At 50.1% G+C, this 27,702-nt stretch overlaps 1 protein-coding gene across 8 annotated transcripts; it reads right to left on the bottom strand.

Annotated features, from left to right (window-relative positions):
- Positions 1-6: 6 nt before the first annotated feature.
- Aifm2 (apoptosis inducing factor mitochondria associated 2) lies at positions 7-21,752 on the bottom strand. 8 transcript variants are annotated; one of them, XM_036168050.1, is made up of 10 exons: positions 21,653-21,752; positions 12,685-12,878; positions 12,060-12,175; positions 10,976-11,095; positions 10,433-10,525; positions 6,561-6,669; positions 4,335-4,487; positions 3,046-3,249; positions 2,087-2,264; positions 7-236 (listed from the first exon to the last, which is right to left on the bottom strand). In XM_036168050.1, exons 1-9 carry the CDS (start codon positions 21,703-21,705, stop codon positions 2,113-2,115), a joined length of 1,194 nt encoding a protein of 397 aa, XP_036023943.1. In that variant the 5' UTR covers positions 21,706-21,752; the 3' UTR covers positions 7-236; positions 2,087-2,112. The 8 variants fall into 8 exon arrangements, with proteins under 8 accessions (XP_036023943.1, XP_036023945.1, XP_036023942.1 ...); XM_036168052.1 differs by having other exon boundaries at positions 7-197; XM_036168049.1 differs by lacking the exon at positions 7-236 and having other exon boundaries at positions 1,902-2,264; positions 21,653-21,751.
- Positions 21,753-27,702: the final 5,950 nt, after the last annotated feature.

The following is a 27,702-nucleotide window of genomic DNA, read 5'->3' as shown; positions in this document are numbered from 1 at the left end:
GTAGATTCTTCTAGAGTGTTGTAAAGAAACTGCACAAGGCGGGTCACTGAAGAGTCTCAGCATGCTCTCTAAGGTCAGCCAACATCACGGCAGGCTTCCTGCGGGTGGCTGGTCTTACCTTCAGAGAGGGCGAGTCTGCTTTCTAGTATCCACAAACAGTCGAGCTGGGCACAAAACTGCCAATGGATCATCATTCTCTGGGGGAGAGACTCAAGTCTCAGCTGCAGCCTGTGCAACTAAACGGAATAGACCTTAGCCATAATCCAAAGGGGGATGGACTGGAAGCGCCAGGGAGACTGGTCAAGGACTCTGCCATCCATAACCAGAGGCCAAGGCCAAAAGCAAGCAGGAAGAGGCAGGGTGGAGAGGGTCATGCCTGAATCTACCGGAGTGGCCTCGCAGTCTCCTCTGCCATAGACACTTAACTTAGGCCATGCACAACTGGCTCTTCCCTTCTAGACAAGCTCACTTGGATAAAGAAGTCATTCATGTACCTTAGCAATCTGTAGTAGATATGATGGCCAATGAGGGCCCAAGTGACAGGAGCTGGCCAGGAAATCAGCAGCATGGCCTCCCACCCCACCCCCCCCCCCAGCAGCAGCAGCCTGCAGTGATAACCTGGAAATCACTAGCAAACATCCACAGATGCCCATCTGATCTCTGAAGATCAAGCAGCTAGTATCCTCCTCAAGTTACGGGTCTCCTTCCTGGGATTCCTATGGTAGTGGCAAAATGGGTTTCCCTTAGTCCCTCACCTTGCTAGGATAGTGTTTGAATGACTGTCCTCAAGAGCCAAGCAACTGTCATGGGGGGGGGGGGCAGTTTCAGCTGCTCCTCTTTTAAAAGGACTGTCCCAGCTGGCCTTGTTGACTTTTTATCCCCTCATGGAGTGGTGGGGAGGCAGGAGACCCTCACCTGTGCACCCAGCAGCCCCCAACCACCTCTTGTGTGCAGCGCTGACTTAATTACATGTGGCCCAGAGGGGCTAGAGCATATAGGCCGGGAAAGGCTAGGAGAGAGGTGCTCCATTTATGCTGCCCCATCGCCAGGAAGCCCTCATCCCTGCTGGTTAAAGGTTCCCAGGTTTGGCCTGTTAGGGAGATGCACTCACACCCCTCAGATACTATGTAAGGAACCCCAGTAAACTCATGGTTCCCCAGAGTAAAGTTTGACAGATTCGTGCCTCAGTTTGGGACCTTAGGAGAAGGGGCAGGTGTTGCTTATCTCTCCCTCAGCCTGGGGAGCGATCTCAGCAACAGCTGGAACAGCTAGAGGAGAATTCTGTGTAACCCTTTGTCAATGTCCCTGTGGCCTACAGTCCAATGAAAACAGAGATAAAGGCTCATGAAAGTTAAAGGAGGTCCCAAGGTATTAGAAAAGCTGAGGCAGGAGCATTACTTGAGCTCAGGAGTTCAAAGCCAATCGGAATAATGTAGACACACTCTGGAGAGAGAGGGGCGTTGATGGGGGGAGGGAGGAAGAAAGGGAGAGAAGGGGGAGACGGGAGAAAGAGGATAGAGTACAGATACTGTTAAGTTTGGGAGAATAAAATGAGGTCCCTGTTAATCCCCTACTCACTGTGGGATCTACAAGCTTCCCTACCCCGAGTGAGGAGAGACTCTAGGTGCAGACCATCTCCCCGCCCTAGACCTCTTTCTTCAGCTGCTCTCATGCTGTGGGCTCTATTTACTAGACTTCAGACAGGATGCCCGCTCCAGGAGCCCAGCTCTGCCCAACAGGAGCGCTGCACACTACACCCAAAGCCCTGTGCATTCCCGTGCACACCCAGACCCGCAGACAGAATCTTACAATACAAAAAGCTGCCTCTGCCTCCCCAAGCCCCTTCCGCTAGCACAGCTGCAAGCAGACCTTCCAAACCCAGAATGAATCTTCTAGGGCTTTTTTTTTTTTTTTTCTTTTTTAATGTCTTCCCTCCTTTACTCTCTGTTCTCATTTGGGGCTTTATAAAGTTATCTTTCCAGCCAGCACACGACTGACACCATGATCCGGGGCAAAGAGCTTCTGCCCTTGGCACCTGTCAGGAGGGTGTCCTTGGTCAACAGTCTGTCACCCCTCCAAGCGGTACCTCGACTCCCACACAGCCTCTCCCTGTCACGGTGGAGACTGCCTCATGGTTTTCCAGCTTGTGGAGATGAAGAGGTCCCTGCTCTTGGCCAGCCGCACCATGAGGCGGCCTACGTAGAAGCCACTGATCTGGCCCACGCCATCGTTTCTGCCCATGGACAGGAGGAACGTCAGTGCACCTAGGAGGCAGACACACAAGGCAAGATGATGCTTGAGGGATGCAGCCCTGAAGCCTTCAGATGCCACAGGCAGCCATGCGTGCCTTTTAAGAAAGCAAGTGAGATATCTGGTGCACGCGTGCATGTGTGTGCGTGTGTGCGTGTGTGCGTGTGTGTGGGTACATGCTGAGACCAGAGGACAATCTGGGCTGTCATTCTTCAGGTGACATTCACCATTTTTTGTTTTGTTTTGTTTTTTGGTTTTTTTGGGTTTTTTTTGTTTTTTGTTTTGTTTTGTTTTTGTTTTGTTTTGTTTTGTTTTTGAGACAGGGTTTCTCCGTGTAGCTTTGCGCCTTTCCTGGAACTCCCTCTGTAGACCAGGCTGGCCTCGAACTCCCAGAGATCCGCCTGCCTCTGCCTCCCGGGTGCAGGGATTAAAAGTGTGCGCCGCGCCACCACCGCCCGCTACCATTTTTGTTTTAAACACTGGATCTTTTACTGACCATGAGGCCCAGGTTTGAGGCCTATTCTAAGCCTCAAACTAGGGTCTTCCTTGTATGTACTTACCATCTGAGCCATGTCCCCGGCCTCTGTTGTTAGCAATGCTGGAGATGAAAGCCAGGGCCTCAGCATGCCAAGCAAGAACTCTCCCACTGAGCTACAGCCCCAGACACGTTTGCTTTTAAAGAGACTCTGTGCTGTGACCTGCAGTCCAGTGGTGAGTCATCTTACAGCCCCCAAAGCCTTCCTCACATCTAATCCCAAACTTCAACAACTGTAAAGTGCCCCAAGATTTCCCTACCTGGCTTGTAGGCCTTGAGGGGTCTCTGCTTCATGGAGTTGACAATGTTGGCCACGACAACGTTGGCATGCAGGCCAGCATGGTAGGCCATCTTGGGCTCCTTAACATCGGCACAGTCACCAATGGCATAAATATTGCTGTAACCTTCCACCTGGAGGAACTCGTTCACTTTCAGAGCACCATTGCTGGCCAGTCTAGTCTCTGCTGGGCAAGATGACACCAAAGCAGCCTGGGTGAGCATGGTAAGTAGCCTCCGGAACAACGGGATGAGTCTTGGGTGTGGGTCCAATCACTTCAGAGATGTGTGCTAAGAAACGACACTCCCACCTGCTGTCATCCCGCCTGAAGTCCCCATCCAAGACCCTGCCTACCAAGGCAGGACTGACCCACAAGAACAGAGAGAGGCAGAGCCCGGGAACGCCTCCTCATACAAAACAGAGAGCTCTTTGCAAGTCCCCTGGCTTTTTAAGTTTTTAACTGCCTTTGGGACAGACGACGGAATTTAAAAATAGATGCGGGCCTTTCCTAAACAACAAACAGCTTCCCTAAAGGGACTTCAGGGAAAGAACTTATCTCTGAAAATGCATTTGAATAATGAGATGTTAAACTCTGGGTGCTCTGCCCCACTGCCCCTGTGGACTGCTTGCCTTCCAGATTGAAAACTAACTTCCTACTGGACCCGACAGAGACTGATCAGGGAAGAGCGCTCAGCAGTGGGTGACAGGTCCCTGGGGATGCAAAGCAATCATGGGGCTTGGACACTGAGTGATACTCTCGTATGTAGATGCTTAGACACGCATCAATCCGCTGTCTGTCTGTCCCTCTGGAATCTAAATACTGAGCTTTAAGGGATGAGGCCATGTTATGGTTCCCACTCCTGCAAATGGAGGTCTGGAACTGATGTAGCCTGATGCTTGGGTCTGGATTTGCAGAGAGCAGCACACCTGTGGATGGGAAAAGCCTGCCCTGGGAGTTCCTCGGCTTCCTCTTGGAAAGTGTCTGGAAAAGAGGCTGTTCTAGCCTCTCTGAAGCCCGTTCCCACCTCTCTGAAGCCCACTCCCACCTCTCGCCACTAGGGGGAAGCCCTTACCTTGGAAGTTCCTGGCCTCCCAGCTGGGCAGGTGAGGCCCCTCACCTGAATTTAAAGTTCAAGATCTAATGATCTAACGGGATAATGGGAGGAGGCAGAGGGTACTGGTTCAGGTGGCAAGGGACTGTGGGGTGTCTCCGAATGCCAGAGACAGGGGAGGCCTGTCTAGGGAGCATCTGCGGCTGGGCCACCCACTCACCGAATGCACTTTGGTAGGCAGAGCTGTTAATCTTGATCCCGTTGCACACAATCACCAGGTTGGTGGCCACCTCTGTGCCCTTGTCTGTCTGCACCTTGATGTACTCCCGGTGCTCATTGAGAGGCAGGTCCTCCAGGTTGCACACCCGCTCACCTGTGGAGGGTATCACGACAGGAAGCTGGCAGAGGCCGGGCCGACACCAAGGCAAACAGTGGGGAAAGTAATTACTCCCCTTGTGACTCTCCCCTCAGTCCACTCTCCTGCTTCATCCCCAAGCAACAGAATGTGGACATCTTGTCCCCAGGGGATCCATCTGGAGGAAAGTTCCAGGAAGTTGCTGGAGGGAAGCGAAGCCAAGCTTCCCAAGTTCTAGGAAACACTACTCAACAGAAGGCCCCTTCCTTCTCTGGATGGCAGCTTGCCTGTCCTGCCCAAGCAGAAGGCCCCCAGCACAGCACAGACAAGAAAGCAGAGAAAGCATTCAGTTGGCACATACTTGCAAAACATGCAGAAAGCCCTGAGTTCTAGACCCAGCACTGCAAAAACGAAGCATGGTGTGTGTGCCAGTGCCCTGGAAATGGAGGCAGGAGGATTACAAGTTCAAAATCCTCCTGGGTGCCACAGTTTAAGGCCAGCCTGGTCTACGTGAGATACTCTCTCAAAAATGTAAGGAAAAAAAGGGGGGGGCTGGAGAGAGGGCTCAGTGGTTAAGAGCACTGGCTGCTCTCCCCAGGGGACCCAGATTTGGTGGTTAACATCCAAATAGAGGGTGAAAACCATCTGTAACTCTAGGTCAAGGAGATCTAATACCCTTTCCTGGCCTCCATAGGCACTGGGCACATAGACAGTACATAAACATGTACACAGGCAAAACATCCACACACATAAAAATTATTTTAAGAGATGGATGGATGGATGGATGGATGGATGGATGGATTGTAGCTGGAGATTTCTCCAGTCCTGCCAGGCCCTGTAGCCATTCAGACCCAAGTAAACACACAAAGACTTATATTACTTATAAACTGTATGGCCGTGGCAGGCTTTTTGCTATCTAGTTCTTTTTTTTTTGGGGGGGGGGTGAGACAGGGTTTCTCTGTGTAGCTTTGTACCTGTCCTGAAACTCGCTTTGGAGACCAGGCTGGCCTCGAACTCACAGAGATCCACCTGCCTCTGCCTCCCGAGTGCTGGGATTAAAAGCGTGCGCCACCACTGCCCAGCTGCTATCTAGTTCTTATATCTTAAATTAACCCATTTTTATTAATCTATAAGTTTCCATGTGGCTTGTGGCTTATTGGTACTTTACATCTAACTTCTCATGGTAGCAGCATCTCTTCTCAGCCTTCCACTTCCCAGAATTTTCTTCTCTCTTTATCCTGCTACACTAGCCTTTCTGCCTGGCTACTGGCCAATCAGCATTTTATTTATCAATCCATCAAAGCAACACCATCACAGCATACAGAAAGACATCCCCAGCAATGGATGGATGGGTGGATAGATGGATGGGTGGGTGGGTGGATGGATGGGTGGATGAATGGATGGATAGATGGATGGGTGGGTGGGTGGGTGGATGGATAGATGGGTGGGTGGGTGGGTGGGTGGATGGGTGGATGGGTGGATGGATGGGTGGATGGGTGGATGGGTGGATGGATGGATGGATGGATGGATGGATGGATGGATGGATGGATGGATGGATGGATGGATGGGTGGATGGATAGATGGATGGGTGGATGGATGGATGGATGGGTGGATGGATAGATGGATGGGTGGATGGATGGATGGGTGGATGGATAGATGGATGGCAAAAGGCAGAGAAAGTGAGGGAACCTGTTTGAAAACAAAGTGCTTCCTGTCCTCAGTGACCAGTTACCACAGGGGCTGTGACAGCTGAGAGGCTTTCGCAGCAACTGCCACACAGCCTTCTGCACAAAACATGGAGGTGACACCCAAGTGTCATCTCTTGCTCTGGACAAAACAAACAAACAAACAAACAAAAAAAACACTCAAAAAGTAGGGTGGTGGCAGCATAAGCCTTTAATCCCAGCATTCAGGAGGCAGAGGCAGATGGAGTGCTGGGAGGCAAGGTAGAGAGTTCCAGTGAGTTCCAGGACAGCCAGGGCTACACAGAGAAACCTTGTTTCAAAAAAAATCAAAAAGAAAAAGAGCCACACTCAATGCCTCAAATTACACGCCTGTTCCCCTCCACAGAGACATCAAAACCAAACGTACTCAACAGCAGCTGCACACCCTTCCGGAGAAGGATCTCCTTGACTTCCTGCCGCACACAAGGGAGGAGCTCCTTGTCCGCCAAGGGCACTCTGGAGTGGATGAGAGTGACCTGGAACAGAAACAAACAGACAAAAACCACAGGGCTTGAGAGGGAAGCCTGGAGTCTCTTCCCCTACCTCCGTGTAATACTGAGGAAACTGAGCATCGGAGAAACTCTCCACAGTCGTTCCGGGCTCCAGCCAACCTCTCGGTACTCAGTACTCAGTACTCAGTACCCCTAAACCAGAGGACCCCCCCCCCATGTGCCACCGCACAAACCCACACCTCACCTCAGGCAAATGGACAATTCTTTCGGGGATGTACAATTGTATAATCAGTATATAATCTGCTGGCATTCCAACCCAATACCAGGCTGAGTGCAACACTAACGCTAGTTCTAAAATTAGCCTCACGGGCATGTCCACTTGCTGTCTCAGCATGAAGGCGTGGAGGCAGATCGTGACCACCGTCCAGGTCAGGCTGCCTCTCTGGCCTGGTGACACAGGCCTATAATCTCAGCTTCTATGGAGGCTGAGGGAGAAGGATTTCAGGTTCTAGACCAGGCTGAGCTACAGAGTGAATTCCAGACCAACTGGCAACCGAGTCAGACCCTGTCTCAAAAAGTAAAAAGAGGCTGGGCAGTGGTGGCACACGCCTTTAATCCCAGCACTCAGGAGGCAGAGGCGGGCAGAACTCTGAGTTCGAGGCCAGCCTGGTCTACAGAGTGAGTTCTAGGACAGCCAGGGCTACACAGAGAGACCCTGTCTCGAAAATAAAAATAAAATAAAAGGAGGGCAGGAGACGTAGCTTATGGGCAGAATGCTTGCCTAGCACATGCAAAGTCTCAGAGGAAGAGTGAAGAAGGGGGAGAGAAGAGGAGGAAAAGAGGGAAGTGGGGGAATTTGACTGGCTTGAAATCCCATCTCTGACACTCGGATCCGACATCTCCCCGAGACTCGCCAGAGTCCACTCGTCCCACTCAGGAACTGTGCAATGATGGACAAGACCGTATGTTACAGGAGGGCTGGCACAATGGCTCGGCAGCTAAGGTGACTGCATCAAGCCTGGCAACCTGAGTTTGACCCCACTTGGTAGAAGGAGACAACCAACTCCTACAACTGTCCTCTCACCTCCTCATAGAGAGCAGAATGTGGCGTGCGCCACACACACTAAAGTACATTTAAAAAAATTAAATTATTTTTGTTTTTTGAGACAGGGTCTTTCTACATCAGTGATTCTCAACCTGTGACCACAAGCCCTTTGTGGGGGTCGAACTACCTTTTCACAGGGGTCACCTAAGTCCATCAGAAATATCTTACAATTCAAACAGTAGCAACATTACTGTTATGAAGTAGCAGCTAAAATAATTTTATGGTCGGGGGGTCACCACAGCATGAGGAACTGTATTAAACAGTTACAGCATTAGGAAGGTTGAGGATCACTGTTCTACGCAGTCCTGACTGTCCTGGGACTTGATATCTAGACCAGGCTGGCCTAGAACTCACAGAGATCCTCTTGCCTGTGCCTCCCACATGCTGGGATTAAAGGTGTGTGCTACTATGCTCAGCCCTAAATAAAAATATGTTAAAGGAGGTAACTTTATCGCCAATCCCACGATAGGTGGGTACAGCGCTCTTACATGCCTATCACTACAACATAGATCTTACACTGAGTTGGTGGAAATATACTACTTCAGACACACTCTATCCCTGGGACATGACAAGAATTCCAGTCTGTCCCTGGCTGCTGACACAGGGCTCTTCAGCCCTTCCAGGGCTGGAAGAATTGCCTGTTCTGATATTTGACCCTGATTCCTAACCCAGAGCTTCTGCAAGCTTTGTAATTCTCTGAGTGACAAAACTACCAATGCCTTGGAATTTCCTGGGTGACAGGCGCGTCATTCAACCTGATGATGGGAGCTCCCAGCCCCTGCCCCAATCCCGCGGGAGGCAGAGGGGAGCCAGAGATGGAGTTCCACAGTCCATCATGCCTAAATGCTACAGCTTTCAAAAACTCCCAGCGGGACTTGGAGAGCCTCTACATGTATGAACATGGCCAGATGGCACACCCAACTCCAGGGAGAAAGAAGGCCCTGTGTTTGGGATCTCTGTCTGGCTGTTCATATATGTCCTTTAAAAGTTTTTTTTATTAGTTTTTTAAGTTACATTTATATGTGTCTGTATGTGGATATGTGCACATGAGTGCAGTTCCTATCGAGTCCAGAAGAGGGCATTATATCCCCTGGAGCTGGAGTTACAGGTGGTGTGAGCCCCACATGTGGATGCTGAGAACCAAACCTGGGTCCTCTGCAAGAGCAGTATGAGCTCTTAACCACTGGGCCATCTCTCTAGCACCATCTGTGTCCTTGGAAGCAGCCTTTGTGATAAGGTAAGTCAGCAATGGTAAGCAAGCTGTATCTCTGGGGTCTGTAAAGCCGGATAGGAGGGACTTTCCATTTACAGCTGGGTCAGAGTGTTATTTAACCAGGGACCTACTACTCCACTGTCATCTGAGATGGGAGCAGCCTTATGGGTCTGAGCCCTTGATCTATGGTGCAGGTGCCAATTCCAGGCAGCGTTGGAGTTGAACTGCATTGTGGGACACTCCACTGGTCACTGGCGTCGGTACGATCAGTCAGTGTTGGAAGAGACTCACTCTTCTCATCCACAGAAGCACCGAGAACAAGCAGGGGAGGGTTGGCTTTCCCTACGCAGCACTCATGAATCAAAATGAATCCTTTAACTACATCCATCAGTCACCATAATTTCCAACCATTTGTCAGACAGTAAGAATATAATTAAATTATCCCGGATTGATTTTCCTTGTTGAAGCCGACCCTCTCTCCTCAGGGAGCAGAGTGCTGTTCACAGGCTCTTTGTGGTTCGAAGAGGCTGACTCACATGACCCACATGAGGTACCAGAAAGCCGGGGACTTCAGAACCCATCACTACAACGATCATTCAGCTCTCGCCGCTCAGGGAGCTTAGACACCCCTCTCTCTCTAAGGTCCCAGGCAGGTTCCTATCTCTCCAGCATTAGAAAAATCAGGGCAGGCTGTTGCCACCCTTCCAAGGAACTGAGGATCAGTCCTTCCCCAGTGTGGGCAGCTCTCCCAGTGCCACGGGTTTGGACCGCCATGCGGCTGTCCGGGGCAAGGGCTGCCAATCAAACATAAAAAGGAAACGTCACGGTAAAAAGAGGTCACCAAAGAACATCCAGTCCTCATCCCAAGGACCTTAACCCTGAAGGAGAGACATGGGAGGTTGGGTTCGTGAGGGCTTCTTGAGAATGTGGTCCTCCTCTCCCCACATTCAGAACTCCCTACAGCCAGGAGCCTAAAAGTACAAGGCTCTTCTCCCTGTGTGGAATAATTGCACGTGGAATTGCTTTTAGTACAAAACGGAAAACGCTCTGCTTATGCACGTGGGGCTCCAGCCTCCAGGGACCTGAGCAAAGTTCTGATGTTGCTGGGGTAGCAAGACGGGTGAAGGGAGAGGTGCCTGCCCCTAGCATGATGACATGAGTTCGAAACCCAGGGTACACAGGGTGGAAGGAGAGAACTGACTCCCGCAGGTTATCCTCTGACTCACACCATGGCATGTGTGCATGTGCAGGTACACACACACAAAGACTATATAGGTACAGATTTTCGAAAGAAGGAAGGGAGAGAGGGAGGGAGGGAAGGAGGGAGGGAGGGAAGGAGGGAGGGAGGGAGGGAGGGAGGGAGGGAGGGAGGAAGGGAGGGAGGGAGGAAGGAAGGAAGAAAGGAAGGAAGGAAGGAAGGAAGGAAGGAAATTGACTGCTGAGAGTTCCTAGCCAAGGGGCCACCTCACCTCCTTCTCGGGGTACTCAGTTTTTATCTCTGCCGCCATCTCCACTCCTGCGGAGCCACCTCCCACCACCACGATGAACTGCGAGCGCTGGATCTGAAGAAGAAGAAGGGACCATGAAACACACCCACACGCCCACACGGTGGTTCAGCCTCTGGAGGGGGAGGGAGGCCCTGGCCAAAGAAGGGCAGAGCTCTGTCCACATTTGGGCTCCAGATGGGCCTCCCCCCTACCTCACAGGATCCCTGGGGAAACTGGGAGCATGGAGCTAGGTGGGCTGTACCGAACAAAGCAGGTGGAGTGGGAGGCATGTGGATATGAAGAGGTGACGAATGGACCAGCCAGAGACACACCCAGCCCAACACACACAGGAATTCAGGTCTGAGGCCTCCTCTGGGAAAATCTCTCTCTAGCAACTCTCGGCTGCTCCCCAGCTGTTGAGGCAGCTGTGAGGTCATCCCACACAGTCTCCCTGCTCCAGCTCCGAGTGTAGCCCACTGCGCTCTGGCCTGCCCACCCTGTCCCACACCCATCAGTGTGGCCCACCTGCTTCACCATGTCCTCGTAGGCCTGGATGGCTGCCTGCTGGCAGGACACCTCGTTAAACTTGCCAGGGAAGGGCCCAGTGCTGCCTGTGGCCAGGATGAGATGTGAGAAGGGCAAGGCCTATAGAAGAGAAGAAAGAGAAATGTGAGACCCAGTCAGAGATGAAGGACTGGGCCTCCGCCTCCAACAGCTGAACACCAAGGGGCCAGGGAGCATTGCAGAAAAGAGGAGCCTGGGGTTGGGTTTATGAGGCAACTCTGGTCCACCTCTCCCCATAGCTCTGCACAGCCAAGAGCCCAAGTGGGAGGAGGAAGAGAAAATACCACACTAATGGGAGGCATATAAGGTACCAGGAGCCAAGTATTACCTAAGGAAGCAAGAGAGCATGGGATGTAGAGCTAACCAGCGAAGGGGCCAGGAACTGGAAACTGCTTGGGAGAGAGCAATAAGCAGGACTCACATCTCCAGTGTAGAGTTAGTTTGGAACCTTCTGGATTTTTGTTTTTGAGACTGGGTCTCATATAGCCCAGCTATGTAGCCAAGGATGACCTTGAACTTCTAACCTCTTGCCTCCAGCTCCAACCGAACTGGGATTACGTGGCATATACTACCGTGCTCAGTGCTGAGGAACATACCCAAGCCTCATGCACACTAGGCAAGAAGAACTCTACCAACTGAGCCCACATCCCCAATGCCTCTCTTGGATATTTTAGAACCCTCCACCTATCACTCCCAAAGAACGACACTTATGTAAAGGCTCGGGACTGTGCCTGGCATGTAGGAAAGACTCGGGCAGTCCCAGCCACCATCTGCTTGTGTCTGCTGTGACCAAGCCTTTGTCACAAAGAATGTACTGTGAAAGCCAGGTGGTGGTGGCACATGCCTTTAATCCCAGCACTCCGGAGGCAAAGCTAGGTGGGCCTCTGTGAGTTCAAGGCCAGCCTGGTCTACAGAGTGAGATCCAGGACAGGCACCAAAACTACACTGAGAAACCCTGTCTCGAAAAAAACAAACAAATGTGCTGTGAAGCAGAAAACAGGTCTTGGAGCCCACAGATGGTTCCTCTTGGGCCTCACACACTCACCTCACCGCCCTGGAGCAACACTGTACGGTTCTTCAGGTCTATGCCAACCACTTTGCCCTGGCGGAAGTTGTCCTTGAAGGTCACTGAGTAAGAAATGAATGTCTTTTTGGCAAACCCTGGCAATGGACAAAGAAAATGTCATGAGGTTGAATAGGGCTGAAACTCTGACCAAGCCCCACATACCCACAAGGGTGCTCGTGGCCACAGCCAGGCCAGTGGGGTATACTCAAGTGTCCACTCTGCCCTGAAGTGCCTGTCTGGTCCTCCAAAGAACCTAAACTCTTACCCTGGGACTTCTTTTTTTTAAAGATTTGTTTGTTTGTTTGTTTGTTTGTTTGTTTATTTATTTATTTATTTATTTATTTATTTATTTATTATACAGAAGAGGGTGCCAGATCTCATTATGGATGGTTGTGAGCCACCATGTGGCTGCTGGGAATTGAACTCAGGACCTCTGGAAGAGCAGTCGGTGCATTTAACCTCTGAGCCATCTCTCCAGCCCCACCCTGGGACTTTTTTATAGGATATGCTTAAGACCAGTGCCCTAAATGGAGAAAATGCCCCACAGCCCTGGCATCATAACCCATAACAGTGAAAAGACCGTGCTCTCAAAGGACTGACTCACCACTTTCCACAGAGGCCCGGAGGGCTGCCACATTGTGGTGGAAGGAATCCTTCATGTCCACCAGCATGAAGGGGATATTCAGCGCTTGCAGCTGGCTGGCGGCCGCTATCCCTCCAAAGCCTCCGCCCACGATCACCACGTGCACAGCTCCCGTGTCCACCGAGACCTGGGACCCCATCTTGAACTTGGCACTGCTGGGCTGGCGGGAGAGACTACATTCAGTTCAGGGGAATGGGAAGGCAGGGGTGCCTGGGGCAAGAGACAGGCTGACATCAGGCATCCTCCTCAGGTGCTCCGCTCTGCCCCTTATTTACTGAGCCAGGGTCTCGTGATGGAACCCAGAGCTAACTAATTTGATTCTCTGCCTTTCTAGAGATAGAATTACAGTTGGGCTGGCAGGAGCACTTGGCATTTATTGGGGACTGAGTATCCAGACTCAGACATCACACTCGTGTGGCAGGCACTTTAAACGTTATACTATCCCCCCAGCCCCAGAGTATTCATCTTTCACTCATGAAATTACAACCCGTGGACAATGAAATTCAAAGAAGAAGGGGCAGCCTGCTCTCACCCCATCAAAAACACCCCCCTGGAGCTGTTCTGTAAACCGAAAGCCACAATTATCAAAACCGTCCTTCAATTTGCTTTGCCTAAATACACATCATCAAAGATTTCCAAAGAGGGAGCAGTGTCTACTCAACATACATGAACAAAGCACGCTGTTGTTGCCGATCACGTGATCAGACAGATAGGCATGGCCCCTACCCTTACCGAAACAGAGCTTAGGCCAGCAAGACGCCTCAGCAAAAGTGTACAAGCCTGATCACCCGAGTTTGATCCCCAGAAACTGGTGGAAGGAGAGAAACGATTCCCAGAAGTGCATGCCCCCCAACAATATCATACATATACAATATAACTATTACTTAAATATCATACATATACAATAACTATTACTTAAATAAATAATACCCTCAACAATAGCATATCCATACAATAATAATTATCACTTATTACTCAAATATTCTTTTAAAAAGAAGAGTTTAGAACATCAAAAGATGGGGTGGGGAACAAAAGCTGTATAGGAAGTTGCGCAGGTAGGTAGGTGAACAAGAAATGGTAGCCTTGCCTGTTGGGAACCAGACAAAGCCACAGCTAAAGGAAAAGCCTGTCATTCCCATGCTAAGCAGACACTGCAGTGAGATTATGCTAGGGGCCTAGGTCACCAATGTGAACCCGAGGTTAAAGAGCACCATTGACAGAGTATGATAAGCGTCTTGCGACACAGGATGTTATTATGGTTCGAATGTGTTTTCCTTTTTTTTTTTTTTTTTTTTTTTTTTTTGAGCTGAGGATCGAACTCAGGGCCTTGCACTTGCTAGGCAAGTGCTCTACCACTGAGCTAAATCCCCAACCCATCGAATGTGTTTTCTAAAAAGCACACACCGGAAACATACTCTCCAATGTGACAGTGTAAAGGTGGCCCCTCTGGGAGCTGCTTAGGTCATGAAAGTCCCACCTATGAATGGATTCATGCTAAATATAAAAATCACTGAGGTGAGTAAGGTGGTTTAGCTGGTAAAGGTGCCTGCCACCAAGCCTGCCGACATGAGTTCAATCCCCAGCTCTCACATGATGAAAATCAACTTTTGAAAGTTGACCTCTGACCTCCACACATGCACCCTGACAAGTGCACTCATGTGCACATGCACACACGCACAAAATATATATAATATATATATGTAATTTTGAGAAGCGAGTCCCTGAGGCTTCAAGTACTTGTTCTTCCTTGCCTTCCCCATGGAAAGGTGCAGCAGGAAGACCTTTGGCAGAGGGTGGCTCCTTGACTTTGAACTTCCCAGCCTTCAGAGCCATGAGCCAACAATTTTCTGCTCATTATAAATTATCCAGTCTGCAGCAGTCTGTAGAAACGCCACAAACAGACTGAGACAATAGGGGAGGAGCCCGCCATGGGATAGGTCACTCCAAAGCAGCAACACCCCTTACCCCAAGGACATCTAGGGTATGACCCAAGACCTGGAGGTCAGAGAGGAAACCTGCTGGGAAAAATCTCAATGACTGTCTGCAGTGAGAAAGAAGGTGGGGGTGGTGTGGGGTAGAAAAGCACTAGCTATCTGGTAGACCCGGTGCTGAAAGGGGAGAGCAAGGCCCTGAGGGAGGCTGAGAGGAGAGACAAAAGGGTGGTCCTCTGAGGAGTGTGGCTGCAGTGGGCGTGGCCTAAGTTTGAGACCCACCACTTGGACTGGGGCAGGCTACCCAGTTCCCAGCAGACTGAGAGTAAACCTGGGTTGAGCCTCCGGAGCGAAAACTCCAAAACCTTTGGCCCAGAGCTGGATGTTGAGGATCTAAGGCAGAGGAAAGTGGCTGTCAAGTCACTAGACACAGAACTGCTCAGCCCAGAGATAACAGCAGATGTCAGGTACCTGGACAACCCCCAGCACCTGCACGAGGCTGTCAGGGCCACTTGCAGTATCCTGGGGTCTGCCCCAATGTCTCCAGCTCAAATGAACCCCGCAGATGAACATACATGTGGCCTTGAGACAGCCCAAGGGCTTGCCAGTGCAGAAAGAGCCACCCATCCATATGAGGGCCGAGTCCTTCCAGCTGAGACCTATACAGCAGGAGAAGGGTTGTTGGGTGGTACTGTCTAAGACCAAAGGACATCAGACTCCTCCAGCCTGGGCCAAGTCCTAGGAAGGGACCTCTAGGGTGACACCAAGGACAAAAAGCTACAGAAAGCAGCCAGAGGGGCCCCGCTACTCTGTGGGCCAATAATGACATTTGGGGGACATTAGAAAGAAGGAAGGAAGTCAGGGACAGCGTGGTCCATGCCTATAACCCCTGCATTTGGGAGGTAGAGGCAGAGAGATTGGGAGTTCAAGGTGACCCTCAGATATATAGCAAGTTCAAAGCCAGTCTAGGCTACATAAAGACCATTTAAAAAAAAAAAAAATGTCTTGCTGCATGCCCTTAATCCGAGCACTCAGGAGGCAGAGGCAGGCGGAACTCTCTGTGAGTTCGAGGCCAGCCTGGTCTACAGAGTGAGTTCCAGGAAAGACACAAAACTACACAGAGAAACACTGTCTCAAAAAAAAAAAAAAAAAAGATCAGCAAATGCTGTTAGTTACTGAGCATTGCATTAAAAAAAAAAAAAAAAAAAAAAAAAAAAAAGGCCAGGTACAGTCATGTGTACTTACGATACTAGTGCCAGAGACAGGAGGATTCCTGGAGCTTACTGGACAGCCAGCCTAGGGGGATGAGTGAGACCTAGGTCCAAGTGAGACACTCTGTCTCAAAACACAAGGTGGCCAGCTCCTGAGAAATGACACACAAGGCTGACCTCTGACCTCCAGGGCTTGCACACACGTGTGCCCGAACAAAAAGAAGGAAGTTCACGCTAAGCTGAGCCTGGAAGTACAGGCTCAAGCAGCTGAGCAGCTTCGTGAGGGAGTGTGTCCCAGTCCATCAGGGACTGTCTCGGGTGGCGCTGGGGCACTGGAGGACCACCTATCATCTGAAGAGAGGGAACCCTACTCTTCTCTGGGCCTCGGGTTACTCTTTCTTTTTTAAAATTGATTTATTTTCTTTTTCTGTGTTTGCCTGCCTGTACATCTGTGCACCACATGCATGCTTGGTGCCTAGAAGGCCAGAGAGGATGTCGGGAACCCTGGAACTAGAGTTGTAGATGGTGGTTGTGAGCTGTGGGTGCTGGGAATGGAGCTGAAGTTCAACCAAGATCAGCCAGTGCTCTTAACCACTGAGCTGTCGATCTAGCCGCCTCAGTTTACCCTTTCTTATAGGAAGCACTATACACATACCCTTACACACATAGAATTGATTCCAGGACATGGAACCCCCTGGGACTGTTCCCAAATCCTCCCACTCTTGCAAGGTAACTCCCGACACTGCTTTCATTGGTGCTGGTATGTGGGAGGGGACTTAAAGTTACTTCTCATTGGCTAAGTGGCCTCTAATACACCAAGGCTCCAGCATTCCACCCATCTGACAGATTAGGAAACTGAGTCCCTAACAGGGCTGAGACCACAAATCCCCCAGGAGGCAAAGCTCCCTCTCTTCCTCAGACTGTTCAGAGGGTTGCCCAAAGCTAATTCTGAGTATTCAGCAGGCTAATTATGCCAACTGAATAAAAGATGAATATCTCCAGGGAGTCAGGACTCAGGAAGACACAGGTACTCAGCCAGAGGCAGGGCCTGCAAACAGGGAAGGTCAGAAGGTGGACCACAAAGGACCTTCTGTGTGGGCCCAGTCCCGCCCTCGAGGCTGTCAGTCAGTGGTGAGTTCAGAAGTGAGTAGGAGTTCAAGGCCCATGTGGCAGAAATGTGGGGAAAGCAGGTGATAGGCCAGCACAGACGTCACTAAGAACCCATCATGCCAGATGGGCCAACAAACCCTCCCTTGCCTCTCCTAAGAACTCCATCCCGGCGAGGAGGGAGTGCCAGTGTCTACTGGGCTGGCCAAAAGTCCCAGATGCCTCCGCTCCTCCTTATTCATCTAGCTGCTTCCCCAAAGAGCAGACAGACCTTTGCTATGCTCAACTGAGCCAGCCCCCACCCAGTAAAGCCAAACTGCTGCCCTGGCCTCCAGAAAAGGGAGGCCGTTTCTCACTCCCTGCTGCTCTGTCTGGAACCTTCTCTCTCCTCCACTGACCTCTGCCACCCTCACTTGGGAGATAGGAGGCCAGCAACTCTCTAGAACATTCCAGCTCCTTGCCCAACACTTGGACACACTAATTGTCCTTGGCTCTTCTCTGTCCATCCTTGCCTGCCCTCCCCGGAGCCGGTAGGGTGTTGGGGTGGGTCAAGGCTCCTCTTTGCTGGGCCATGACCTACTTGGCCAGCCACCAAAAACGCAGGGCCTGGGCCACAGTCCTCCACTTCTAGATGCAGACCCTGTGGTCACTCCAAATACATGCATGGAATGATTGAATGCTATTTGTGTGTTTGAGTGTGCTTAACATGGCAGCCAGGCTGGGCCGGCAACATTCATTGGAAGACTCCATTAACCCATAGAAACATCCTTTCATGGGAAACTCTAGAAGAGACTCCCACACACCCCCATACAACCTATTCATTTTTAAAGAGTGAAAGGCTTGTCCTTGGAAGTCAGGCAACAGAATCATCACCTGTAGACCCTCACCCCATTTACAAGCAATAAGACATAGTGCCTCGGTGTATGCACACACACACACACACACACACACACACACACACACACTTGTGATGGCTGCAATGCTTGGCATCCCCTGCCTTTTCCCTGCAGCATTGCATTTCATACCTGTGGGGTTTTCACCCTATTTTGGAAAAGGGAAGGTCAGCCACTGGAGAACGCTCCCCCTTTAGCAGACCTGACCCCGTTCCCTGAACCAGGACATTAATCGTGGGCTAAAAAGGGGCTTCTACCTTCTTTCTTGGCTTTCTCTTGTTTGAATTGCTAAACAAGTATGTGTTGTCTTTGCAAAAATAATTAAGCTTCAAAAGTAAGACAGGGCTGTGGAGATGTCTTGGTGGGTAAAGTGTCTGCCATGCAAGCATAAGCTCTGAGTTTGTATCCCAAGAACCCACCTAAAAGCTGGGCACTGTGGTTTGGACCTGTAACTCTAGCACTGGGTAAGCAGAGACAAACAGATCCCTGTAGGTGACTGGCCAGCTGGCCTAGCCAAACCAATGAGCTCCTGGTTCGGAGAGACCCTGTCTCAAAAAAAAGAGGGCACCAGGAATGGAGTCTTAAATCCCAGCACTCTGGAGGCAGAGGTAGGCAGATCTCTGTAAGTTCAAGGCCGGCCTGGTCTACATAGAAAGTTCTAGGCAGGTTAGGGCTACAAAGTGAGACCTTGCCTCAAAAAATAAAATAGGTGGGTACTTACCAAGGAAAGGTACCCAATGTCAACTATAACACACACACACACACACACACACACACACACACACACACACACACACACACGTTGCACAGGGAAGCTAGCTGTGATGGTACATCATACCTGTGATCCCAGAATTTAGGAGGCAGAGGCAGAAGGATCAATGTAAGTTCAAGGCCAGCCTTAACTAAATAGTGAATTTCAGGGCTGTAGAGTAAGACTGTATCTCAAACAGGAAACTAGTAAGATAGGTCTATCACTCTATGATTTCTTTAACCAAATAGATTTCACATATAAAAGTTCCCATCTCGGGGGCTGGAAAGATGACTCAGAGGGTAAGAGCACCGACTGCTCTTCCAGAGGTCCAGAGGTCCTGAGTTCAATTCCCAGCACCCACATGGTGGCTCACAACCATCTGCAATGAGATCTGGCATCCTCTTCTATATACATAATAATAAAATCTTAAAAGTTCCCATCTAAAGTGTCAATTGTCAGGTTTTATTATATTTCCCAGATTGAACAATCACAACTATCAATCCAGAAAACTTTCATCAGGGTGTGATGGTACATGCCTGTAAACCCAGCACTCAGGGGACACTGAGGCAGAAGTTCGAGGCCAGCCTAGAACATGTACGAAGATCCTGTCTTGGAGAAATCCTTCAGCAGCTGCTAGCATACCTTATCTCTACAGATCTGTCTACCCTAGATGTCTTATGCAAATGGAGTCATACAATATATACCCTCTTGTGTCCAGTTCCTTTCCCTGACTTGCATGGTGTCTGTGTTCCCCCTTCCCATGGCCAAATAACACCATCATACAACGACACCACGTTCTCTTGGGTGGCCCAACATTTTAGTTTTCATTTCACGGTTGTTGTGAACAGTGCCAACCCGGATGGACATCTGTGCACAAGGTTTTATGTGGCCGTGTTTCCAAGTTTAGTCTATGGCCATGGGAAGAACTGCTGACCTATGGGTAACTCTGGGTTTAACTTTCTCAGTCACTCCCAGCAAGAAAGCACAGAAAAATCTCAATAAAACTACTGGGTTCAGAAATATTCGCTTAAAACACTGGTTCTCATCCTTCCTAATGCTGCGACCCTTTACTACAGTTCCTCGTGTAATGTAAATATCTGTGTTTTCCGGTGGTCTTAGGTGACCCCTGTGAAAGGGTTGTTTGAAGCCCCCAAAGGGGTCACAACCCACAGGTTGAGAACCGTTGGCTTGCACTAATCTTAAGCGCTGGAGCATCATTCAGTTGGTGGAGCGCTTGCCTAGCGTGCAAGTCCTGGGTTTGATTCCTAGTATCACATAATGCTCACTTGTCATTCCACGGAGAGGCAGGAGATCAGAAGTTCAAGGCCAGCCTTGGATACATAGTAAATTTGAGGCTGCCAAGGGCTACATGAGACCTTGTTCCCCTGCCCACTCCCACACCTCTAAAAAAAACCTAATGGTACAGCAATTCCTAAGTAATTTAACCATTGCCCCATCTCCCAAAACATACACACACATACACAGATGTGGTTCGCACTTGAACTTGCCTATCAACCCTGCTTTCTCTGCCATACAACCCAATCCCAGGGCAAAAGACCTTCAGGAATCTCCTGGGACACATTCCTACCATAGCAGTCGAGAGGTCAAACCTCAGGCAACACAGAACAGGAGCCCTGTACACCCAGGCCAAAGTGAGACCATCCTGCTGTCTTGCTCCACAAAAATCACAAATACGCTGCACAGCCATTTGAGTCATCCTGGGCTTATACAAGAAGGAAGATTTCAACAGAATAGCCTTGTCCCCACAGTGGCCAAGAGGCAGAAGGCTACTGAAGTGTGACTCAGGGCTATGATGTCCCCTCTTCCACTGGGGAAGGGAGGTTGATGGCTCCCCTCTTTGGACACCAGGGACCAGGCTGAGAGGGGGTTGCTGCTGGGGAATGAACCCCCAAATGTAGCCTTTTGGGGTTACATCCAGTGTTAAAAGGGACTGACTGGAAGGATGAAGACAAGAGGAAGGTTCTAGGATAAGTGTGCTCCTTTTGGTATCATAGACACTCCTGTACTCAAACCTCACCCCAAGTGGCCTGCCCATCTCTGTCCACTGCCAGCATGTACACCTTCATCTACCACCAGACAAGGTCCACTGACTCTACAGTACTTGATAGACCCAGTTCTATCACTTATGGGCAAATGGTCCTAGAACAGCCTGACCTTGACTGCGGTTCACTGTCCTGGTGTATAGGAAGCAACCTGGGTCCGTGCCGACATGCAGACCCCTTGGGGAACACCTAAGGGTGTGGCTGAGCACTTGGGGTGTGTGGGCAGCAGACACAGGCTCGTGCTAGAAGCTGATGCCTTGGAGCATAGGTGCTGAGTGGGAGGACCTGGAAGTCCGTCCCTTCCCAAGCTGCCTACGCCTGTTCTCCCACAGGAGGCTCGGCTCCTAAGACAGTTGAATCCTCCCCACCCTCCCCTTAAGTTCCAGGGTCAAAGAGATCTTAGGGTGCCAGGAGAGAGTGAGCGAGTGGATTCAGCCACAGCTGGTCTTGTTTTGGCAGGACCCCGACTTCGCAGGGAGCAGAGTGAAGCGGTCCTCCAATGCATCTGAATTGATGATCACTTGGGCAACCCCACTCACTTGCCCTGAGATTCTCTAAGGGTCTCCCCGCTGCGCTCCGACACTGCAGTCCTTCGGTCTGAGACCCTCCCAGGTTCGGGACCGCGCCTGCCAAGCCTGCCCCTGAGCGTCCTGCTCCCTATAGAGCCCCAAGTTCCCGGAAAGACTTAGCGGGGATTTAGGGGCGGGGAACCGCAGGGAACCGAGTCCTACCGAGCCAGCGCTGGGTATCCTAGGCAACCGCCCCCTTCTCCCAAAGCCGTGGCCCCTGTCGTCCCTCCACCGTACCCCGCCGCACCCGGGAACAGGGACCCAGGCGACCTCACCTGCCGCTGTCCGCTTGTCTTCCGGCGCCCGCCGAGGCCCTGGCCGGGGCGTGCCCATCACTGTCCCCGGCCCGCGGCGCCGCCCCTAGCCCCGCCCTCAGCCCCGCCCCCTGCTGTCCTGGAACTGACCTTGGCCGCCTATGAACGTTTGCAACTTGAACACAATATTCGCCGCGGCCCATGTAGCCTCTCCGCCTGCCAGCACCCCTCGCCTCGCCCCAGTTTTGCCTGGGATTCTGGGAGACACCTGTAGATCCTATCCCCCCTCACCCCCAGCACTAGCTGTGCCTCCTTCACGCATGTGCGTTTGGGCTGAGCGCCTGGTGTACGCCCAGCCCGGGGTCCTGCTGGGAACAAGTGTATCTTTTGGTCAAGTGATGGCCTGGGGAAAGAGGGGCTAAGCCCCAAACTGGAGAGCTGGGATGTCGCTCAGTAGGACAGACTGCCTATCTTGAGTGCCTTAGGTTTCTTACCCAGCACTACAAAAGAGGAGCGTGGAGGTTGCTTGCCTGTAACCCTAGTACTTGGGAGGTGGAGACAGGAGCGTTAGAAATTCAGGGTCATCCTTGGATACTACAGCCAGTTTGAGGCCCGTTTGGGCTTCCTGAAATCCTGTTTCAAAATGAAACCACTACCCACTACCAGTACCAAAAGCATCTCTTGTCTCCTACTGCGGTGAGGAAACCTGAAGGCTGGAAAAGATGTTAGACCTCTCTCCCATACTGAAGTCAGCATCGGGCAGGGGAGGGAAGCGAGCATGGGTACAAGGTGGCAGAAGCAGAGCAGAGATATGAAAGTCAGAGCGTTCTAAGCTACAGTCTCTAGGGAAAAGTAAAAAAGATAGGCTATCTGTCACAATGCAGATATTGTCCCCTACCCTAGGAGCAGTGGACAACTGTGAGATCACCTTTATGTCTGAGCGGGGTGTACTAGCTCGTGCATGTACTCGAAGGCACTGAGGAGGCTGAGACAGGGGATCACAAAACATACATATATATTGGGGGAAATACTATTTCTTTTTCCCCTTTGAACACTTATTTTTATGAGAATTTCACTCATGAATACCATATTTACCTCACTTCCATCCCTCCCTCCAACTCCTCTTATGTCCCCCAACTCTCTCTCAAGTTCATGATCCTTTCTATAATTACTACTGTTGCATGTTAGAAACTTAGAGACCGAACCTACCAAGTCCATTTAATATTGTTCTCATGAACATGTAACCACTTGGGAATATATAACAGTAGCAGGGGCTTGTCCCTAGAGAAGCCTGACTCATACTCTCTCTGTGTCTCTGTGTCTCTGTGTCTCTCTGTGTCTCTCTGTGTCTCTGTCTCTCTCTGTCTCTCTTTCTGCAGCCATTGATCATATCTCTCTCTACAGGCTCTGAAGTAAGAGCCTAGAGCTCTTAACTTTAGAGATGGAACCTTGTGTGTGTGTATGTATGAAAACAGGATTTCAGGAGAGATGGTTCAGTGATTAAGAGCACTGTCTGCTGCTCTTCCAGAGAACCCAAGTTCAATTCCCACACCCACATGACAGCTCACAACTCTCTGTAACTCCAGTTCTGCAGGGATCTAATGCCTTCTCTGGTCTCTGAGAGCACCACATACATAATGTGGTGTACAGACATACGTGCAGGCAAAACACACATGCATTTTTTTTTTTTTAGTTAAAAAAAAAAAAACTTTCATGTCCAATGCTCTTGATGTAGGAACATGTAATCAATCTTATCTAGAAGACATTGGTGCCTGGAATCACCTCCCGCTGGAAGGGGACTTGATATCCTCCTAAAACACCTTGACAACAAATTCAGGCAACCACAAAAGCAACCATAAACTTACTTAAAATATGAGGATGATTTTTTATATTCCTTTTGCAACTTGATTGCATAGTTGTTGAGTGAGAACTTTGTAAATGACAGTTTCATGTCACATTATCAAAAGGTTGGCTGTGACTGACAGCTGATTAGTGTGTACTACACCTCTAGGTGTATCTTTAATAGTCCAGAGCACTTCCTGTGGACTCTGGCCTAATCCATTGGTTAAACTCTTGGCGGGTTCTTAATATGATGGGGTTATTGGGGGTTGAAGGACAAGATGTGGGGCCTAGCTGGGGGAGGCACCAGAAAATGTCCGTGGGGGTTATTTTTGTGCCCACGCCAACCTCTTCCATGGAGAAGTGAGGAACTTCCTCTATCATATGCTCTTGCCACCATGATGCACTGCCCGAGCACATGGGACCAAGCAGCCCGAAACCTTGAGGCAAAGTACCCCCCCACCCGTATTTTGGTAACAGTGACAAAAGGATACCTAAAATACCCTGCATTCATCCTGCAACTGCTGAATGGTTTTTATCTCCTTTTATTCTCTCAACTGAGAGACTAAGGCAGGTGTCTGGCTCTGACATGAAGAGGACAAGGACACCATACACCAGTTCTCTGGATGTGTGTTAATTTTTTTCACTGCTGCGACAAACTACCAGACCAAGCAACTTGAGACTGTGGGCTCACTGTGGCTCACAGTCTGAGAGTGCAATCCATCACCGCAGGGAGTGCTCGGCCACAGGGGTCCTGGTGTGGGGTATTTGATCACACTGTGTGAAGATGTGTCACAGTCTTACCTCACCTGCCTAAGACACCTTCTGACTGGTTTGATAAAGAGCGGAATGGCCAACAGCTAGGCAGGAGAGGATAGGCAGGAATTCTGGGCAGAGATAGGAACTCTGGGAAGAATCCAATGATTCCAATGGGACAAGAAGGAAGTGGGACTTACATTATGGAGGAGAGGTAAGGAGCCATATGGCAGATGCAGATGAATATAAGCAGGTTAATTTAAGTTATAAGAGCTAGTTGGGAACAAGCCTAAACTAAGGCCAAGCTTTCATACTTAATAAGAAGTCTCCATGTCATTATTCAGGAGCTGATGGTCCAAAGAAAGTCCGCCTCTAGTGTTCCACGGTGGCAGGAGTGAGGTGCAGCTGAGCCCCTCCCCTCCTTACCTCTCAGCCAATCAGGAAGCAGAAAGATGAATGCTCAGCTCCCCTGCTGCTCCTTTTGGCTCAGTCTGAGACCTCAAGCCTTGGCATAGTGCCACTCATATTAGAGTAGGTCTTCCCGCCTCAGCCAAAGGTCTCCGGGAACATCCTCATAGACATGTCCAGGAGTCCGTCTCCTGTGTGATCGATCCTAAAACCTGTCCAGTTGACAGTGATTAACCATCACAAGCAGAGAAGTCACTTTGCTCAACTCTTGAACCTCAATTTCTGGCGCTGGCCCAGTGCCTGGTTCCCGAGGAATCCACTGATGTTTGAAATATTATTAATTAAAATTAAGATGTAGAGGCTATGAACATTGCTCAATTGAGAGAGTGCTTACATAACACATATAAAGAAAGCCTTGAGTTCAGTCCCTAGCACCACATAAACCAGGCATGGTGGTGCATGCTTGTAATCCCAGCACCCAGGACGTGGAAACAGGATGATCCAAAATTTAAGGTTATTATTGGCTACATAGTGAGCTCAAGGCCAGCCTGAGCTACATAGGGCAGGGGGGGGGGTTGTTTTTGTTTGTGGGTTGTTTTTGTTTTGTTTTGTTTTATTTTGTTTTTTAGATGAGTTTCTCTACATAGCGCTGGCTATTCTGGAACTCACTAGGTAGACCAAGTTCAACCAAGCTGGCCTTGAACTCACAGAGATCCACCTGCCTCTGCTTCCCAAGTGCTGGGACTAAAGGTATTCTCCACCACTGCCTGCTAGAGACAACTTTTTGTTGTTGTTGTTGTTAGAATTAAGATATTAGCTGGATGATGGTAGCCCATGCCTTTAATCCCAGGACTTGAGAGGCATAGGCAGGAAGATTTCTGAGTTCGAGGCTAGCCTGGTCTACAGAGCAAGTTCCAGGGCAGCCAGGGCTACACAGAGAAAAGGCGTGGGATCCAAGGCACGCACCACCACACCTGCTGCAAGGTCAGTTTTAATTATCTGCTCTTTGCAGCTGGAGACACTGGGGCCCCCTCAAGGGAAATTAGGCAATGCCACTCGACTAATAAAGTAGAGGAACTGAGCCTTGGATAGAGGCCATAGCCTTGAAGCCAGGAAGTCTCCCAGCAGGAAAGGAACGGTCCCTAAAGAATCACTGAGCAGGTGGTGTACAGAAGTATGAGAACATGATTGGACACATGCCATGTAACACTGGACAGAGACTGATGGAGATACTTAACCTGCCCAGTCCTGAAGCTTGGGAGAGTTGAGGAAGGCTTCCTAGGGGAGCCAGGCATGGGCATGGGTGGAAGAAGATCCCTACTGGCAGGCTTCAGGGGAGGATGCCATCAGGCTTTCTTTGAGCCGCAAGCTCCCAAATAATGACACGTGGGAGACTTCTTAAGTATGGAAGCTTGGCCTTAGCTTAGGCTTATTCCCAACTAGCTCTTACATTTTAAATTAACCTGTTTATATTCTTCTACATTCTTCCACGTGGCTTGGTTGCATCTCCTCCCTACAGTATGCCCAACATGCTCCATGTTTCACTGGTGAATCCCAACTCTCTTCTTCCCAGAGTTCTTATCTCTTCCCAGAAGTCTTGTCTATCTTCTCCTGGCTAGCTATTGGCCATTCAGCTCTTTATTAAACCAATCAGAAGGTGTCTTGGCAGGGACACATCTTCATAGTGTGCAAAAGGATTCTCCCATAATGGGAGGGAGAGTTAGTTGGAGGGGAGGCATGGCAGGTGTCATGGTTTAGAGTGATGTGTTTGGTTTCAGATTGACAAGGGCTGGGTTTATGATGGTTAATCTTGACTGTCAACTTGATGTGATTAATAGATGCCCAGATTAGTAGAGGTCTCTGGATGTGACTTTGAGGGCATCTCCAAAGAGATGCAGGCAGGTCCGACCTTCGGACATTGCAATGCCTTGTTAACATCTTCAACATGTTTGAGGCCATGCAATCAGCTTACAAAAACAACCAAAAACAAAACCACAAAAACTGGTGAGCCAGGTAGATGGCTCAGTAGTTAAAGCCCTTGCCTCACAAACAGGACCTGAATTTGGAACCCAGCACCCGCATAAAGGGCAAATATGGTAGCATGGCTGAAATTCAGCCCTGGGGAGGTAGGGGCATGACCTGGGTTCGTATCCTGCCCTGGCTCCTTTCTCTGCTGCCTGCATGCAAGGGTATGGACTGCTCTATTCCACCTTGCCCTCCACACCTAAAACCGAGCCAGAACAAATCCGTTCTCACTTTGTTTATGTTAGGCATTCTGTCATGGTGATGAGAAAATCAACACATCAGAGCTAGCTTCACCCACCTCCAAGGACTGTCTCAAAACATGAAAGCCAAGATACTCTTCCAAAAAACTTGCCGGGCGGTGGTGGCGTACGCCTTTAATCCCAGCACTCAGGAGGCAGAGGCAGGTGGATCTCTGTGAGTTTGAGGCCAGACTGGTCTACAGAGTGAGTTCCAGGAAAGGTGCAAAGCTACACAGAGAAACCCTGTCTCAAAAAAACAAACCAACCTTGTATTATTGGTGTGTGTGTGTGTGTGTGTGTGTGTGTGTGTGTGTGTGTGTGACACATAGGCACACATGTGTCGGGGTCAGAGGACATTCTGTGGCATGGGTTCTCTTCCAGCTTTGCCTGGCTTCTAGGGATTGGACTCGGGTCATCAGGCTTTAGCGACAAGCCTCTATTGCCTGAGCTATCTTGCCAGCCCCTCAAAGATTTTCTAGTGGTAGCCCAACAGCTTGTTGCCAAGCAGAATATTTGGTCCAGGACAGGGTCTCTATAGGCCCTCCAGTGTCTGTCCCCAGGCTCTTCCATGTCATGCCTCACTACCCACCCATCAGTGTCCAGAGTCTTTGAAATTGGAGATTGGGGCTCACCCCTTGACAAAGGACTCACTCTGTCTCTGAACTTCTGGGTGGCTGAAGCAGCAGGAAGCATTGGTAGTCAGGATGCAGAAATATCCTGTTCCATTCCGATCGTGTGTGTGTGTGTGTGTGTGTGTGTGTGTGTGTGTGTGTGTGTGCGCGCGCGCACGCGCGCCTGCGTGTGCTTATTTTCAACAGAGACAGGGTCTCACTATGTAGCCCTAAGTGGTCTGGAACTTGCTATGTAATCGCTGGCCTCGAATTCACAGAGATCTCCTGCCTCTGCCTCCCAAATTCTGATCCTCTGACCTTC

Source organism: Onychomys torridus, chromosome 18 (assembly GCF_903995425.1).
Source record: "Onychomys torridus chromosome 18, mOncTor1.1, whole genome shotgun sequence".
NCBI lineage: Eukaryota > Metazoa > Chordata > Mammalia > Rodentia > Cricetidae > Onychomys > Onychomys torridus.
This window is presented reverse-complemented; position numbering and strand designations above follow the sequence as displayed.